This window comes from Elgaria multicarinata, chromosome 1 (assembly GCF_023053635.1).
Source record: "Elgaria multicarinata webbii isolate HBS135686 ecotype San Diego chromosome 1, rElgMul1.1.pri, whole genome shotgun sequence".
Lineage (NCBI taxonomy): Eukaryota > Metazoa > Chordata > Lepidosauria > Squamata > Anguidae > Elgaria > Elgaria multicarinata.
The window spans coordinates 196,632,488-196,652,533 of NC_086171.1; the positions used below are offsets into that span (position 1 = coordinate 196,632,488).

Here is a 20,046-nt window from a genome sequence, read left to right on the forward strand (position 1 = left end):
AGAATATAAGTATTCCACAAATGACTATGCTGGGTATGTATGGGCAGACAGGCTGGTTAACCTTTTTGTAGGCCAGTACAAAAAGACTTTTTTGTACTGTTTTGGACTTTTGCAAAGCTACCTTAAGTAAACATTACAATGGCACTTCCTGATCCACATAAATGCAAGAAAGCCAGGTCTAAGGTTCCTATCCAGCAGCCTCCATTACGCATGCATCTCTGTGCACGCACACAGACCCACACAGGCACAATGAGGCTTTCAACTTCCTTTTTTAAAAATAGCAGCTGCCCATACCGCACCGGAGGCTGCTTTGTACAAGAGATAGAGTTTCAGAATCAGTTTCCAATGTGGCATATTGGGCACAAGGGTAAGCTTCTTCATCTTCTTCTAAGGTTAAAAGACCCGAATGCATGTGAGGATCCTGTGGTACACCTCTAAATGGAGCCAGTCCCTGCGATTACAAAGTTGGAGGCAGCAACTATTACTATCAAAATGAATCAGAGCCTTAGAGGTAACTATTTTATAACTGCATGTGAATGAAATAGGCTGTATTCTTTGAATGCCATTGTTTGAACTTGTGAGCTGCTTAACCTACTGAAAACAATGAGTCCAAGCTGAAGATGTTTTATTTTTTTAGATCTTTTTTTAGATTTTTTTTTTTTTTTTTTTTTTGAGGTCAGGTATGATTCAGGTCAGAAATCAAAGACGAGCTTCAGTTATTCCTAGCAGGCCACAATGAATGCAAAGCGAAGGAGGACTAAAGATAATCCAATGAGGCAAGTCTATGGTCTTTTACTCTAAACAACTGATAGCCCCTGGGCCAAATTTGGCTCTCTGATCCTGCAGGTTGCAGTAGTGTAAAATGTAGGGTGACCATATGAAAAGGAGGACAGGGCTCCTGTATCTTTAACAGTGGTATACAAAAGGGAGTTTCAGCAGATGTTATTTGTATGCATTCAGCATCTGTTGAAATTCCCTCTGCATCACAACAGTTAAAGATGCAGGACCCCTGTCCCCTTTCGTAGAGGGACCAGATACAAAAGAGGGCAGGTCTCCTGAAGCTTTAACTGTTGTGATGAAGAGGGAATTTCACCAGGTACTGCATGCAAACAAATAACACCTGCTGAAATTCCCTTTTCTATACAACTGTTAAAGATACAGGAGCCCTGTCCTCCTTTTCATAGGGTCACCCTGGTAAACAGAGATATGGAAGGAACAGTAGTTATAGCAATGGGTGTAGCAAGTTGGCCATTTGTGGGAGGAGGGAAGACCCTTCTAATCTCGTCTCAAAAACAAACTACTTGCTGACCAGGGATTTACACTAATAAAGTTTTGTTAAAAGCAGGCCTTTATCTCAGGTAGCAATCGTTGGTCAGTTCTCTCTAAATGACTCATGCATTTAGAAAAACAGTATAGTGGAGCTACTATTTGAAAAACCTTCACTTTGCATTGTACTTCTTTCCTTTTCAACACAAAGTGAAAATTCCCAGAAGCAGGGCTTCTTCCAATGTGCTGTTACAGTACTGGGTAAAATTGCACAGGCTGAATATTTTTATTTTTTATTATTATTACATTTATACCCTGCCTTTTTTCCTCTCGCAAGGAACCCAAGGTGGCTCACATCGTTCTCCTCTCAATATTATCTTCAAAACAACCTTGTGAGGTAGGTTAGGCCAGTGACTGGCCCAAAGACACCCAGAGAACTTCATGGTCAAGTGGGGACTAGAACCTGGATCTCCCAAGTCCCAGTCCAACACTTTAACCACTACACCACACTGGCTCTCAGTATTGCTTTGCTTCAGTGATCTTTAAAGGATCAAAAGCCTGCCACTGTTTTTGCAATACAGACAGATGATATAATATGTCACAATGAAAACTAATTTTAAATTGCCCATCATTGAAGCATGATCATTACAGCACTTCTACATATCAACATTGTTCTTAGGCATGGTTCCATTTCTGTCTGCTGCTCATCAAAGGTTCTATTTTCTGAAGCAGCCACAACACATCAATATTCTTTAAGTATTTATTTCCCAAGAGCCTTCAGGTTACTTTGGATGAAATTCTTGCACAGAGTTACATGAGGAGATGTAAGCAAAAAAAGTGTACCTTATAATTTATGTCATATTTACAGGACTGACTTGACTGACATGTAGCCCATTCTTTACAGGGTTACTCATGTGATCAACGTAATAAGCAAGGGCTGAATTCCAATACCCACACAATCTTGCATATCGTAAATTGTCTCCTATTAGATGTTCGTGTTACATTTTGCTAACCTGCCCTATACTGTTATAAACTCCTTTTGGCCCACAAACAATAAAGCCTCTGCTTAACCTTAATTGCACAGGGCACTAGGGCATGAATGGAGAGGAGATGATTCCACTAAGTTAGGGTGACCCTATGAAAACCAGGACTGTATCTTTAACAGTTGTATTGAAAAGGAAATTTCAGCAGGTGTCATTTGTATATATGGGGAACCTGGTGAAATTCCCTCTTCATCACAACAGTTAAAGATCCAGGTGCCCTCCCCTCTTTTAAATCTGGTCACTCTAGTATAGTTCCTGCAGCTTTAACTGTTGTGATGAAGAGGGTATTTCACCAGGTTCTCCATCTATACAAATGACACCTGCTGAAATTCCCTTTTCTATGCAACTGTTAAAGATACAGGAGCCCTGTCCTCCTTTTCATATGGTCACCCCACACTAAGTACAAGGGACAAAGCAGGGCAATGGTTGAAGGGATCAGCATTTGTGCATGATGTTTGCAGCAGAAGCAGTGGCTTTATTCTCAGGGCTCACACCTTGTCAACCTACCTCTGGTGATAAGGAAATCCTACCTTCACAGGATCCCAGATGCAGCATTAGTACTGTGTTGGACTGTCCCAGACATGAGCAGATGAGCTAACTGGTTGGTGGGAGGAGGGCAGAGGAGCACCAGAGCAGTGTTGAGCATCACCCCTTGCTCCTGATTGGTGCCCTGGCCCTGGGACAGTCAATGCCAGTTGATCACAGCACCTCGCTGATTGGCTTCATGGGAAGATAAAAGAGTTTCCTTGCTCGCCCCATTTGGATAACTGCTTTTAGCACCCAGTCCTGCAAGTCATGTCTCTCTTTGATCAGCCAGATTAGAGAAATAATGCAACGAATAGCATACCTGGGGTCTTCTCTGTGAACACAACCTTAGATTCTGCTGTAAAATTCTGGCCAGTTAAGATCATCTGTTGTCCACCATAAACTAGGCAACTATCGACATCTTGCCTCTCAACCATCGGAAGTTCATGAGCGGAGCGTTGGGCTGTGGACAAAATAAAGACAAGATTGAAATCAAATCTTTCTTTCTTTCTTTTTTAAACAGGAAATTTCAGAACTACCCACAGGTTCTATTTTGTCACTATTACCATCCCCTGTCCGCCAAAGGAACTTCTCCATGTGGCTAAATTTAGGGCTGAAAAAGAAAAAGGAGGAGGAAAAATAAAACTTATACTCAAAGCATTTTTATTTGGAAATATTTGGGAGCTGGCTCCAATGCTTCAGCTGTGCTGGCCTTACTTCTTGTCCCTGACAAAGGAGAACTCGGCTGAATGAGCTGGAATCCACCCATGTCTGTTTCCAAATCAATGGCCAAATATTCGAGTGCAAGTACACTACAATCCTGGAACCTTCAATATACCACCTGCAGATTGGATTCCAGTGGATAACCTGAATTCCTTTAAACAGAACTAAAGCATAACTCATTCCAAGCTGAAATATGAAGGGTTTTTGAACCATCTGGGTAGCAGGGAAGTGTCCAATCCCCATAACTTTGTCCTCTAGCTTATGTACATAGATATATGTATTTTATGTGAATGAATCATTCCTTCTAATGCTGAACTAGAGTGGTCCCATGCAAATCACTTTCGGGGGGGGGACAAGCCCACCCACCACAAAACAAAAGTTTCAGCCTATCCAGGGAAACCCTTAGAATGAGATACAAAAGCATATGACCTTGAAAATTATGTCCATCAAAGGGGGACAAACCCTCTCCCCCAATACCGGTGGTTGGGAATTATGTATGCATGTCACAGCTTCATTCTGCTCCCTTAGCCATTACTGTTTCTTTGGCTCTGTGCTGGGGGCTTGCATGTGTGTGTATGTGTTTCCCCTTTGAGCCCCTGGAAGTGCAGGGTGCCTGGGAGCTAAGCTGCAGGAGGATGGGGGGATTGGCTGGAGGAAACCTCACAGCTTGAGAAAAAGACAACTATATCTGCTTACAATGAATTTGAGGCATCTCTTACAAAGTGTACCAAAAAGAAGAAGAAAAAGGAATTAATCAAAGAGTTCTATGCAGAATTTTGTGATCCTGCCTTTACTGGAAAAGCCAATTCAGGAGGTAGAGACAACATTACCAGACTGTAGTTAGGAGAGCCAATATAGAAGGGGAGCTGGATTTCACGAATACATTCAAAATAAATGATGGAAATCCCTAGTTTCACAGAGTTCACTGAATAGCCACCAGAAATCAAAGCTATGTAGACCAAACCCTGCACATAAAGCATTCATGCATAGAACCTTACTTAATGGGTACATCCAATCCACCTTCTTGTCACTGGGACTCTGCTGGGCCTGTTCAGACAACACTCTAAACCATGGTTAGGCTCCTAACCATTTTGCATGGTTAGTGAGCATGTTTAAACCATGGTTATGTAGCCACCATGGTTCACATGACACGCTAAGCCATAATCCTTAGGTCAAAATGCTTAACCACCATGGCTTAGCGTGTTGCCTGAACAGGGGCACAGTTTTTTTACTCACCCACAGTAAACACAATGAATAACAGTTGTCTACCTCCTGGTTTGGTCTAGTCAAGATGTGCCATCTGTGCACTGAGAAACTGGGGAGAACATACCCTTCCCTCAGCAAGTGTCCTGCTCTCTTAAGGAGACAAAGCTCACGCTATGACAAGTACGGTTCCGTAAGAATGCCTTACAGAGCATCATTGCACACAAAAATGCATGGAGCTCAGTAGAAGCACATAGTATCTATCCCTTGTAATCATAAGCTGTATGAGACAGAAGAGTTGCACTTGAGAATTCTTCCCCCACAACTGCAACAGCTGGAAAGGATCACATCCTTTCCTTTGACTGGTCCAGATGTGTCTCTAGGGCAACTGTTTAGGTTAAGTGACCTAGGAGTTCAGGACCTGAATTCAAACTCCTCCACAGACATCCCAATCCTATCATGAAAGTCTCCAGAGAATTCTGTTCAACAGTTTAACTTATTTAACAGTTTGCTTTTTCATCGTATTTTGGGGATGGAGATGGAATGGAGAAAGAAATTTATTTTGAAAGGTGATGAACCTTTGACTATCAACCAATTCACACAGCCTCTCTGCAAGTGGTTGGGCATTTTATACTACTCCTGCTCGAACTATGACCATGGCACATGGGCTGTCTAAATGCTTTGCTGTGACCCAAATCCTCCCTTGTGCACACCTCTACTCAGCCCACATTTCACAGATCCGTAGCAGCATGAAAAATGATGCCTAACAAGTCATATGACCTGTTCTTCATGTGCAGGTTCAATCAGGGCAAGATTTTTTTTTTAAAAAAGCAGCAACTGCAGAATGGTAAACCATGAAGAAGAAATGAGCACTAGATTAGGAGGTGAGTGGCTGCATAACAGGCGTCAAGTTACTTTTAGTGGCTACTAGAAAACAGGGATGGAGAATTTTGTTCAGTCCACATTTTTAAGTGAACTGACTTAACATAAGAACATAAGAAGAGCCATGCTGGATCAGACCAAGGGTCCATCTAGTCCAGCACTCTGTTCACACAGGGGCCAACCAGCCATCGGCCAAGGAACAGCAAAGCAGAACATGGTGCAACAGCACCCTCCCACCCATGTTCCCCAGCAACTGGTGCACACAGGATTACTGCCTCGAATACTGGAGATAGCACACAACCATCAGGGCTAGTAGGCATTGATAGCTTTTGCCTCCGGGAATTTATCCAACCCCCTTTTAAAGCCATCACATCTTATGGTAGTGAGTTCTATAATTTAACTATGTGCTGTGTGAAGAAGTACTTCATTTTATTTGTCCTGAATCTCTCACCAATCAGCTTCACGGGATGACCCCAGGTTCTAGTATTTTGAGAGAGGGAGAAAAATGTCTCCCTATCCACATTCTCCATACCATGCATCATTTTGTACACTTCTATCATGTCTCTCCTTAGCCTCCTTTTTTCCAAGCTAAACAATCCCAGTTGTTGTAACCTTCCCTCATAGAGGAGATGCTCCAACCCCTTAGTCATTTTAGTTGCCCTTTTCTGCACTTTTTCCAGCTCTATGATATCCTTTTTTAGGTGTGGTGACCAGAACTGTACTCAGTAATCTAAGTGTGGTCGCACCATAGATTTGTATAAAGGCTGGCCATTTTATTCTCAACTCCTTTTCTTATAATGCCTAACATGGAGTTTGCCTTCTTTACAGCGGCTGCACACTGGGTGGACATTTTCATCAAGCTCTCCACCACAATCCCAAGATCTCTTTCTTGTTCGGTCACCGCCAGCTCAGATCCCATTAGGTTAAAAAGATGCCTTTTTAATGGTGTGCTGCTTTTAATGATGCACTGGTTTTAAATGTTTGAATTAGTTTTATGTACTTTGTGGTGTTTTTATTTGTGTTGTGCCCCACCTCGATCCGGAGGGAGAGGTGGGTAACAAATAAATAAATATATTATTATTATTATTATTATTATTATTATTATTATTATTGAAATTGGGGCTTTTTTTGCCCCAACATGCATCACCTTACACTTGCTTACATTAAACTGCTTCTGTTATTTGGATGATCACTCTCCCAGCTTAGAGAGATCCCTTTGGAGCTCTTCGCAATCCCTTTGTGTTTTAACAACCTTAAATAATTTGGTGTCATCAGCAAACTTGGCCACTTCAAAGCTCACTCCTAATTCAAGATCATTTATGAACAAGTTGAAAAGAATTGGTCCCAATACCGATCCCTGTGGGACCCCACTATTTACTTCCCTCCATTGGGAGAATTGACCATTTATTCCTACTCTCTGCTTTCTGTTCTTTAACCAGTTACTGATCCATAAGAGGACCTCTCCTCTATTCCATGTCTACTAAGTTTATTCAGGAGTCTTTGGTGGGGGACTTTATCAAAAGCCTTTTGGAAATCCAAGTAAACAATGTCCACCAGATCACCCCTGTCTACATGTTTGTTGCCACTTAATTCATGCTTCCTGAACGAATATGCAGATTGGGATACTGAATACTTCTCAGAATTTTGTAATGCTGTTCCCAGCTCAAAAATAAATAAATACAAAATTGCATATCTTAAGGGAAAATGTGTACAAAAATGCATATTTTATGGTGAAATGCATACAAAAATGCATATTTCTGGAGAAAATGTGTACAAAAATACATATTTTAGGGAGAAAAGCCATATAATTTAAATGTGAATTTCCATGCATTTTTTAAAAAATCACAGAAAATGGTTTCAAACTCTTGTGAAACTGACACAGGCTGGAAATAGACTGATCCATCCATCTCTACCAGAAAAAAAACTGTGTTATACATTTTGAGGACTGATTCTTGTACATTCACATGGAAACTGTGCATACTCAGGTTTGAATATACAAAGCTAATTTATACTTAGTGTAAGTAGTGGTCAAACAAGACCAGTTGTTGGCTCATTTGAGCGGCACCCCCTTTCCAAAGATTTTTGGCAGACGTCTTTCCCAATCCTGCTGCCAGAGATTTTTCAGAGATACCTGGTATCAAATCTGGGCCATTCGTATGCAAGACAGGTGTTCTACTATCTGTATCCTACTCATTTGTGTCCATCTGGACAACTTCGTAGTACTTCTAGAGGGTTTAATACTGTAAGATGATCACAAAGTAGGCTTCCAAAGATTATACTTTGGGAGAAAGCCTTGAGGTATGCACGAAAACTCACAAATCGATAGAATTCTACATCGCAATATATGTGTGCTAAGTTTCAACAAACAAACAAACACTAGCACAATCTCTATTAATTCTCGATTGGTTGAGGCTTTCCAAAAGCCATTTGCTGGGTGAGCAAAAATTTACTTTTCAATAAGTACTTTCCAAAATACACTTCAGTGCTTATCACGATTAATCATTCCCACAATTTAGTTTGCTCTTTTTAATTTAGGGCACTTCATAGTTTATTATTCATGCAGCTGGCCCACACGGCTGCCAGTAGTATATATTGAGATTACTTTCACAGAAGTTGCTTATTTCTTCCACATGGCTTGTATGATTAATCACTCTTTGTAAACAGTCAAGTTCCTGATGAGTTCATAATTGGATTTACCACTAACAGGAGATTTATAGTTCTGAAAACTTGAGTTAGTAAATGATATCTAACCCCCCCTCCAATCCATCTACACCATTCAAGAGAAAATAAGATTTAAATGCTGTATTTGAGAGTCTTTCTGCTGAGATGACTCTGAGACTGGACATTTCTAAGGGGAGTTTCAATGTAGCTTGACAAATGTACCTCGAATATGTACATTCTGTTTTAAAAGCTTAAGTTCACCTAATAAAATAGTTTCCTGAATCAAGATTATTGTTTAACCAGAAGTCCTTCTGTTTGAAGAACTGCTGTTCAACCTGTTTTGAATGGAGTTGCACTCCCCATGAAAGATCATGTTTGCAGATTTGGAATATTCCTAGATGTAGCTTTGTCACTGGAGGCCCATGGGGTTGTCAGTGGCTCAGGGTGCCTTTCACCAGCTTAGACTGGTCTGCCGACTGCAACCTCTCTTGGGCAGGGATCGTCTGGTCATGGTTCATCATGAGGTGATGACTTACCATTTATACTACTGTAATGCATTATATATACTCTTGAAGACCACTTTGAAACTGCGGTTAGTAGGGAATTCAGCTGCCAGAATTCTATCTGGCACTGGTCGCCAATAACATATCATGTTGGACTTGAAAGAGCTCCATGGCTCTTGGTCCATTCCCAACCTCAATGCAAGATACTATTCATTAAATTCAAGATGCTATAAAGTCCTTACACCAGCCTTCCCCAATGTGATGCCCTCCAGTTGTCTTGGACTACCCATAATCCATGACCACTGGCCATAATGTCTGGTCTGGATGGGAATTGTAGTGCAAACCATCTGGGGTGTGGGTGGGTGCCATGTTAGGAAAGGCTGCTCCTATGCAGCTTGGGACCCAGGTACCTCAAGGAATATTTGCTCCCACATCAACTTGCTTGTATATGGAAGTTACCTGCCAAGCTTTCCTTCAAGGGACCTGCCATTGGAGGTAAGGGGACTGGGGATGGAAGAAAAGGTAATTTCAATTGTGGTGCTTCACTGGGGAACTCTGCCCACAAGGGGACTCACCAGGTGCCAATGCTGCTGTCTTTTTAGCATCAGACAAAGATCTTTTTATTCTCCCAGGCCTTTTAAGACTATATAAACTTAAAACATTTTAAACTGTAATCCCATACACACTTACCTCAAAGTAAGCTCCATTGAACTTAATGAAACGTATGTTTGAGTAGACATGCATAGAATTGCACTCTAATCTGTGGTTTGTTTGTTCTTTGCTCCTTAAAATAAATAAAATAATTCTGATGTTCTAATGATGTCCTGTGTTGAGTTTTTATGCCATTGCTTCTGTTTTATTACTGCAAACTGTCCTAAAATCTTATGATGAAGAGCAGTATGCAAATACATGCACAGTATACCAGACAGATCATTACAAGAATAACAGCTTCTTCTTTCTTTCTTTCTTTTTTAAAGGCTAATAAAATAGCAATGGGAAGATTTCTATGTGCGGGACCTGCAAGTTACAACTATACGCACAAGAACGCATAAAGCTGCCTCATGGTATAACCCTAGCCATATTTACTCAGAGGAAACTAAAGTCCTGCTACTTCTTTGAGAGAGCAGCCTTTGACTGAGTCAGACTATTGCTCCATTTAGCCCATTGTTGACTGTGGCTCTGTGTGGCTGTAGCTCTCCATAGATTCAGAGAGGTTGGTCTAACTGATCCTTTTAGATTGGAGATGTGGGGAATTGAATCAGGGACCTTCTAGAGCAGTGGTGGGGAACTTCTGGCACATGGTCCCAATATGGCTCATGGATGTTCTCTTCCAGCCTGTGGAGACTTAAGAGATGCCAGGGATTGAACCTGGAACTTTTTACAGGCAAAGCATCGGCTCTACCATTGGGCTAAGCCCTATTTCATAGAGTCATAGAATCATAGAATAGCAGAGTTGGAAGGGGCCTACAAGGCCATCGAGTCCAACCCCCTGCTCAATGCAGGAATCCACCCTAAAGCATCCCTGACAGATGGCTGTCCAGCTGCCTCTTGGACTTTCCAAAGTTTAAACAGGCCAGAGGTTCTACCATTAGGAGAACCAAAGCAGCAAATGCATATTCAGCTCCTTCTCTAAAAAATCTCCAGACTGGAAACATATCTGTTTCTCTAAGGACATGGTTAGACGAGGGGGTGAAAGGGTGACGATCTCACGATTTCATGATTGTGAGATCATCGCCCTCGGTTACACACGGCATGCGACATTGCGACCACCATTTTGTTTTAGTTTTTAAAGGAGAATGAGTGCACATGCGCTTGTCTGGAAAACAGTAACTTTTAAAAAAATAATAATTCCCTGCTCCTCCCACCCCACCCCTGATGGGCACCTGGCTCCTCACAGTTACTCACGAGGAGCCGGGACAAATCGCGAAGGTGAATCACACTTTCCGCAGTCTTGGGTTCATCCCGAGACCGCAGAAAAGCCGTGAAAAAAGGGTAGGGTGATATCCCGGGGAAAGGGAGGGATCATCCCTCCCTGCTCCCAGGATCCCCTGTGCATCATGTGGGCACACAGGGACGATCCCCGGGATATCACCCTATTTGATATCACCCTAGCTATTTGACAGGCGACAAATCAATTAGGAAGTTTTCTCAGGGCGTTACTAGACGAGGCTCTAGCGCGCGTTACCTTCCGCAGCCACGTCGAGGCTTCCAGATGACGTTCACGAGGATCCGCCGTTATCCTGCGGTGAAGCCTCTTTCTCCCGACTTTAAAAAAGTGAGTTGTAGTGCGCCTTTTCCTGCTGTCCCGCGGTAATTCGGAGTACGTGTGGGAGGATGTGAGGTCACTGCGGTCGGCACTGGTCAGGAAAAGGCGTGCTAAGGGGGAGTGGTCAGCGGCTTCGGTCAAGCCGCCTCCGCCATTTGCGCGCAGTCCGGCAGCTGGGGCAGCGCGGCGGAGCGGCTTTTTTTTTTTATTTCCCCAGTGACAGTTTGCGCAGGAACGGAGGACCGCAAAAGTGGCTGGTGACTCCTTGCGGTGGGCAGCTACCGTGGCCGCATAATGGCGGTGCTGTACGCTGCAGGCTGGCAGAGGGCAGAGCTGTTTGTGGGCTGCTGCCATGGCTACGGCCAGATGTGGGTTGGCTCCTTGGGATGGGGCACAGGGCACAGAGGCGGTCATCGCCGCCGACACCTCAGAGGCATGATGGGAGATGTAGGCACAGAGTGGCCATGCAGACGATTGACCTCGGGTCATATGACACCCGCCACGACCCCCATCAGGAAGTGAGCGCATCAATGTTGACCCTCAACAGCACCAGCAGCACTTCGGCTGGCACTGGCACTGCCGCCGCTGCCGCCGCCAGGGCCGGCGGCGGCATCGCTGACGGCTGCGCAAGTTTGCGGTCTTTCGGACGTGCGCAAACCGTGCAGCGAGCGAAAAAAAAAGCCGCGGCATTCAGGCCGGTGTGGCTGCGCAACCGTGCTCGCGGCGGCAGCAGCACAACCGGCGCAAACTTCCGCCATAAATCGAAGGCAGGTGTGGATGATGAGGCGTCACGGCTGAACGGGAAAAGCCGCTTTCACCGCTCCTCAACGACGGAACACCCGGTACGTCTAGCAACGCCCTCAGTGTTCAGTCCAAGGTGCAGTTTGTATTTTAGCCCTGTGAGTAGGTCCTACATGCAGCAGGGCACAGGACTGAGGATCAGGCTGCCCCACTCTCCTCTGAAGTCAGTTAGTAAATTAATCTCAGTTATTTACTTGGGCTCATTGACCATTGTTGAACAGGGAGAGAAATTTTAAGCTTCCAATTCAGCAAGCAATGTACAATATACAAACTAAAACATAAAACCAACTATAAAAGTTTACAATGTGTAAAGCAAACTAATAATAAAATAATAAAACACATTGGGTTGGCCCTGTAATACCTAACCACATTTTGAGCAATGAATTTTAATTCTAATCTTTTGCACCACCAATGCGAAGGGAGCTGTCTTATGAGTCACATTTGTCCCTATCAGTAAGAAGAGGAAACTTCCACCGCCTCCCCTATGTTAGGAATTCCATCCAGAAATTCTCTCAAAAATCTTAGGTTGGAAAAAGCGAGGCTAAGGGGAGACCTGATAGAGGTGTACAAAATGATGCATGGTGTACAGAATGTGCATAGGGAGACATTTTTCTTTCTCTCCCATCATTCTAGAACCCAGGGTCATCCCATAAAGCTGATTGGTGGGGGATTCAGGACAGCTAAAAGGAAAGACTTCTTCACACAGCACAGAGTTAAACCATGGAATTGGCTACTACAACATGTAGTGATGGCCACCAATTTGGATGGTTCAAAAGGGGTTTGGATAAATCCCTGGAAGAGAAGGCTATCAGTGGCAAATAGTCCTGGTGGCTCTGTGCTACCTCCAGTATCAGAGGCAGTAAACCTATAGACACCAGTTGCTGGGGAACATGGGCGGGAGAGTGCTGCTGCACCTGTGTCCTGCTTGTGGGTTCCTGGTTGACAGCTAGTTGGCCACTATATGAACACAGTGCTGGACTAGATGGACCCTTGGTTTGGCTCTTCTTATGTTCTTCTCTTGGTCACAGAAAAGCATAGGATGGACATAGCTCATTGACAAAATGCTGTACTCCTAAAAGCCACAAATACAACTATTTACAGGGGTCTCCCTCCCATGAAGCACATAGAATGGATTCACTGGCTACATATGCACATGAATAGTTATGTGAATAGGCCCATCTTACACCAGAATCTCTATACCGACTGGGAGAGGCATGTGAGCCCAAAGCTCATTCTTGCACTCTCCCATCTATAGTAGCCTTCTAAAACCTGGGACCCTCCAGATGTGTTGGACTACAACTTCCACCATCTCCAACGACACTGAAGGCCAAGCTAGACATGACTTTGATTATGTAATTTGACACTTTATAGTTGTTTTTGTTTAACAAATTGGTGGTGCAAAGAGCCAGATTGGGACTGTGATGTGGGGAGGTGAGTTTTAAACCTTTACCCCTGCTGCGGTCCTAGAATTGTCAGGGTGGGGGGAGACACGCGCCTGCTATTTACAATGGCAAGAAAGCTCCCATTGGTTCCCTACACAGGCTGTTTGTTAACAACAACAACAACAACAACAACTCTCCAACACATCTAGTCTGCTCCTGAAAAAGTGGATGGATCAAAGATAAAGCTACACAGATGCTGATAAAGACTTCTCTATCAGCAATTTAGACACTGCTATCCAAGCACAGGGGGGAGAAAGCAGCATATCTAAAGTAGTTTCAATCCAACTTTAAACCAGAGTTCTGGTCAAAGTGCACAGCTGGAAGCTACGTGGATGCAGAAGTTACTTGATCATGTCATCTCCTATAATGCCTGATACCGCTAAGAGACTTGCGATTGATGAAATAAATAATAATACTGAAACCTCGAATCTGATAATGTTGTGACGTGGGAATTGTCTTCCGGCTTTTGAGAAGTCATTTCAATTTTATTTTGATGCTTTCAAAATATGCCCACCCATTTTGAAGCGTTTAATTTAAATCCTATTTTCAAGGTTCATAATTTCCAAATGCCAGAAGGTAATAAAAGGGCAGCAGTATCTGTTGTTATGTTGCTCTATTTGGTGTTCCATATACAAAAATGAGTCGTGTGGAATAGATACATTGGCACAGATGGAGTAAGTTTATTTTCTTTTGCATGCTATATTAATCCCCGCTAAATTCACCGCCTCTAAAAGCTCAGGATAGGTGAATTGTAGGCCTGTTATTTCACACTATTCCTTCTCTTCCCCTCAGGGCCTGGCACTCCATAAAGCAGACCTACAGCTACTGTAGTTTATGAGCCCTGTGTAAACATAACACTGTTGACTTATCCAGTTGGGGTGTTTACTTTCAATAGCAACAGCCACTGACATAATGCAGGAAAGCAAATGCTAACGAAACACTCACTTTTGCCTTGAAACAGCATTTCAGCCCCGTTAATAGCACTGGGGGCGAGTGGGGATTTTCTTTCTTTATTTTATTTGACTGCCTGCAAATCAAGATGTTACGGATCTCCCATGCCAAAAATTACATTACAGCCAGCAGTAGAAGAGAAAAGGGAGTGGAGGAAACAGCAGTTATCAGGACTCTGCTGTTTTTCTTCTCCCGTCCCAATCCCCAGAATTGAAAGAGTGAGGGGCCAAAATGGAGGCATCTGGCTTACACATGATCAGGAAGCCCCTGGCTCAAAAGCCAGTAGTTCGTTAAGAGTAAACAGTCCATCCAGCTCATCAGAAGTATGTATGCCTTCATGTCGAGCAAACGTCAGAGGGAAGTTAACATACACCGTTTTATGGCAGTACCCAGGGTGGATAAAAATCAATGATTTTTTTAAAAAATAAATTTTAAAAATCAGATTTTTTTTTATTTAAATAGATTTTTAAAATTTAAATCAGATTTTTTTAATTTAAATCGGATTTTTTTTTTAATGAAATGCTTTTTGAGGAAAACTCTATCTAAAGATAGTTTTTTTTATTTAAGATACATTATAGTCCAAAGGTTATTCGTCATGAAATAAGGATTGGTTTTTAATTATGTAGCATGAGGTTGTATATTCATGCAATGTTTAAATTTTTTGGTAAATGAATTCCATTACTCCATTCTCAATGTCATGCTCTTCCAGCGGTTTCTGAAAGATTATTGGGCAATTTTTCTATCTAGAAGATATTATCACAGATGTTTGGTTTTACAGTTCTCAAAACTGTGAATTTGTGTCTGCAGAGACCACAATCCCATTGTTTCTTTGCAAATCTATGTACACAGAATCAACCCCTTACCTCTTAAGTGCTAAGTTTCAAAAAATTCAATGAATACAGTGCACTTTTTGGGGGGGGGAGTCACATGATTAAATCGAGTTTTTCTTAATAGTGATTTACATCGTGATTTAAATCATGATTTAAATCAAATCCACTCTGCCAGGGTAGATGCAATCAGTATAACAAATCTCAAAATTCTGAACCAAAGCAATCCACATTTTGAACTACGAAATGCTGAATTCTGATTAAATGTGTACAAATAAAGCAAATTTGCACAATCACTCCCGTTTTATGTAATTTATTCTTCTTTTGCTCATCATGGGAAGGGACAAAGCTATGCACAGCATTGAAGATCCAGCAACAACTCTTGGAAATCTTATTCAACTATCCTTCTGGCCCACACACTTTGAAGCATACCTTTGCAACCCACAAGACTAGAAACTTGTTTTTAAAAGAGAGAAATAAATGTTGAAATTCTCAACGAGCTGATTTCTACACCAAATGCCACACGTTGTGCTTCTTATGTGCTCCTGCAGTATCACAGTATATACAAAGCCCAAGCAATGTCCATCTGCTGCTATTAACCATTAGTCTCAACATCTAATAGGGCAAGGACTGTAATTCTCTCTAATCCTAGCAGCTGCATTTATGTTTATCAGCAATCGGGGTTTATAGGGCTTGGACCCAGGAACTTCACAGCCAGAGGCTGAGACCTACCGTAGCATCCCACCTGGCCGTATGAATATGCTTAACCCTCTTCATTCACAAACCCAAGAGGAGCTCAAAATGCAGGCCAGGAAAGTGGGGAGGCATTTTCAGTCATTTGGGGAAAGGGGAATTCTTAAAATGCAGGTCAAGGGAAGCTTACCATCAGAAAAACAGAAGCAGCAGTAGCTGTCCGCCCTTCTCTGCTAGCCACATGCTTAATCACTTCATTGCTCCCCTCCCACAAGCAGTATCAGCTACAACCTATGGGCTGCCATATTACCACTGTTTGAGCAACATTACATCTGGAATGTCGCTGCTGCTTTTTTGATACTCCCCAGACTGGAATACTCTTATTATTTGTTTATCATTTGTTACATTTATATACTGCCTTTCCTTCCGGGAGACCAAGGTGGTGTACGTGATCCTCCTCTCCATTTTGTCATCACTACAGTCCTGTGAGGTAGGTCAGGCTTAGACTCAGTGACTGGCCCAAAGTCAACCAGTGAGTTTCATGGCTGAATGTGTAACAAAACCCAGATCTCCCAAATCGCAGTCCAACTTTCTAACCACTACACCATGCTGGCTTGCTCTATTCTTAAGAATGTCTGCCCTCAAAAGCAGGGCTAGAAACTAAAAAGCTTGATGAATTGAATCTATTTCTCCATCCTGCCCACCTCTTCCCATTCCTGTAATGGTTTCCCCAATTCCATCTGACCCTCAGGGGTGGATATGCCAAACAGTTATGCAGCCCATGTTTACAAAGGTCTAGACAATTCTAGGAGTTCATTGCTGCTCATGAATCCAGTTAGGTCAACAGGAACTGTCTCTTGAGGAGAGTCATCTCAAGGTCAAGAAAACCAAAAACTGGACACTGACTGGGGATTACCCATCTGCAACCAGACAGCTGCTGTCCTCCTACCATAGGCATGCACGGCATGTTTCATTAGGGTGTGCACCAGGGATTATTATTTTTTAAAGGCGGTCCTAAAGGACATAATTTTTATTTATTTATTAAACACTATAGACACTGATGCCCTACTCTGCATTCAGCTTGCCTGACCATGGAAGGGTCATTGCAGGTGAGGGGGGGATGAGGAGACACTCCTCAAGCCCCAGCGTTGCTGGGGCTTTGTATTGACACTGGCTGGAGGAGGGGCTTACGAGGCGAACTTGGCCTTCAGGGACCCTCCTCCTGGCCTCTTTGAAGCATGGTTCCCAGTAGAGAGATTCCTATTTGCTCCTGCTGCTGAGAGCAACAGAGTGCTGTCATGGACTATGGCAGCGAAGTAGCCGGAGGACCATTCCTGCTACATCAGCACCCTCCCGCCAATGCTCCCCAGGAACTGGTGTACATAGGCATGCTATCCCTGATACTGGAGGTAGCATATAGCTATCAAGACCTCATCCTCCATAAATTTATCCAACCCCCTTTTAAAGCCATCCAAATTGGTAGCCATCACTACATCTTGTGTTAATGAATTCCATAGTTTAACTATGCAATATATGAAGAATTACTTTGTTTTATCTGTCCTGAATCACCCACCATTCAGCTTCATGGGAGGATCCCAATGTTAGCATTATGGGAGAGGGGAAACTGTCTCCCTATCAATTTTCTCCACACCTTGTATAACTTTGTCTCCTCTTACTTACCTTTTCTCTAAGCTAAACTGACATTTTTTTTCATAGGGGACTTGCTCCAGCCCCTTGATCATTTTAGTTGCCCTTTTCTACATTTCTTCCAACTCTACAATATCCTATTTTAGGACGTTTAGGATGTTAGGTGTTTGTTTGCATGGATATCCTGCTTGCAACACCCTGGACTATGTGGCCCTACTCTAAAGTAGGCACCAGTTTGCAAACTCAACCCAAATTTTCTTAGGTAAGGGAGGCTTTAGAATCATAGGAACATAGGAAACTACCTTATACCAAGTCAGACCATTGGTGCATCTAATCTTAATGTCTGCAGCATTTTAATCTAATTGATATTACTGAACTATTTACAAAAACATTTAGACTCTATTTATATTGGTGTTTTATCCCCATGAGATTGCTCAAAGTATTTTGATTTCTGCAAGAACCTAATTATTGCAATCATAGATTATACAGTTGTTGCTTTAAAAGAAAATGGGTAGAAATTTGCTTCATTTATTCCAAGCAAAATTTACCTGCCCTTGGTGAAGATCTTTTTGACATTATAACCACTGTTAGGGAAGATTAAAAGCACACTCTCTCCCTTTCTTTCTCATTTTATTTCCAGCCTTTCAAAGAAGAAGAGTAATTAGCAATAAAGACAGATAAAGGACCATGCAGCTACCAGATCTCCAGCCCTACCAAGAAGGAGATTGATGGCAGAAAAACCAGTGCTGGGCAGGGTTCACTATCAGAATGCCTTATTAGACTTGAAAATTACTTCCTCTTCATCCCTCATCAAAATGTGTGGTGACACAACACCTTGTATTGTTAATTTTATTCTTCCTGGATTCCTTGATGAAGACAATTGTTATGAGAGACAGAGTCCTGGGAATTCTTATCATAGGATTGACAGCTAGCAAACTGCAGCCTTCTTGACTATGGGCCAAAATCCCCTGATTCCTGTAGCCCAAGTATGCAAAAAGTGTGGGCAGCCCCTCAAGCCCTGTTAGGCAGCGCCAAACCCCCAGAATCTGCCATTGCCAGAAAAAAAATAGGGAACTGGAATAAAATGCTCTAGGAACAGACTTGATGGTTCCTGCCTCAGAAATTTCATTTCTAGAGCATCCCTGGAGTGCTTAACGGTTCCTATCTACTTCCTAGGATGCTCTGAGGATGATGTAGGAACAAGACTTCTATGGCAGGAACCATAGAGCTCGATGCTAGAGCATTTTTCCTTTTCTTTTTCTTTCTTTTTTTTGTGAGTCAAATTTGGTTGCTTCAAGACAAAGATCTGATGCTGCTGGAGTGAATGAGTATGTGAGTGTGTGGTGGAGTGGTGTGTGGCTGTGGTGGGGGAGTGGTGCATTGTCGTGGTGGGCGGAGTTGGTATGTGTATGGGAAAATGGTGTATTGGAAGGACTGGTATGTATGCATGCATGAGAATATGAGATGCGTGCATGAGAGTGTGGTATGTGTACCTACATGTGCACACATGTGGTCCCTGCCAATCCAGCAGACACCGGATGTGCCCTTGGGGTTGGGCCCCCAATGACACTGGTATAAATCCAGGATAACTTTGTGATTTATGTCAGTCCCATCCTCCCACCGCTCATTCTAAATTCAAAAGGGCAAAGCAGCCTCAAAGGTCTTTGTAGCTTCTCTGTAGTAATCTATTAGGCAGCTGACTTCAGTTATACATTATTTTGATTAAAAAGGCACGTTTTTAGTCCATATAAATAGGGAGATATATTTTAGAAAATATGGTTTGCAAACGGCTTTGGTTAGACTAGTAAAAAGCTTAACCAAAGTCCACTTTTATTTCTGAGTCTTTGGCAAATACTGCTTCTAAATTTCTAAACTCCACCTTCCTCCACCATCTAGTACTATGTAGGCTAGGAACATTCCTTTTGCAAGAGAAAGCAGCACTTCTCAAGAAGCCAAATTATTGAGCTTCTGTGTCCTATTCACCTACCCATATTTTTCTTAAGAGTGCCACGGCACTACTATACCTGACTTTACAACCGCTTCCTCCCACAAGAAATTAATGATTTTCAGAAGAAACGATGCAGACAAAATTCACTTATGTAAAATAAATCCATTTGCATCTATTCTACTGATTTGCATCATTCATTTTAAGCCTTGAATTTGAGCATGTTTGACATAGAGGCTTTATGAGAACAGCCATAAAAATAAAATCATGTGCATTTTAAAAAGAGAGGGATATACATTGCTTAGGGTTCATCAGTGGCATTGCTAAAAATTGCAAAAAAGCATTCACAGTTCACTGCCTGCAAACAGCCAGCTGACGAATCTCCTGGGAGTCACCAGAATGATTCTTTGCTGCTCTTTTAACTAGCCTCTAGCCTACTGTTGACAATCTACCAGCTGGCTTTCTTGGTTGCAGGAAAGCCATAGAGGGCCTGCCAAGATGAAGACATTCTTTAAGCTGACTATTTCTTTCCACTGAACTTACAACTGTGCCACATATAATAAATGCAGAATACCTAATTTTATGGGAAAATTGAGTTCGAGAGGAGGAAAGAAATAAAAAGAGGAAACTTCCAGGGAAGTTGATTAAAAGGAAACAAAAATCGACCC

General features: G+C 42.5%; 1 protein-coding gene across 1 annotated transcript in view; it reads right to left on the bottom strand.

Moving 5' to 3' along the window:
- NFATC2 (nuclear factor of activated T cells 2) overlaps positions 1-20,046 on the bottom strand; it is a 168,814-nt gene that overhangs the window by 80,984 nt on the left and 67,784 nt on the right. Inside the window, exon 6 of the mRNA XM_063146354.1 lies at positions 3,157-3,297. Within this exon, the coding sequence (XP_063002424.1) occupies positions 3,157-3,297 (141 nt within the window). The remainder of the gene's footprint in view (positions 1-3,156; positions 3,298-20,046) is intronic.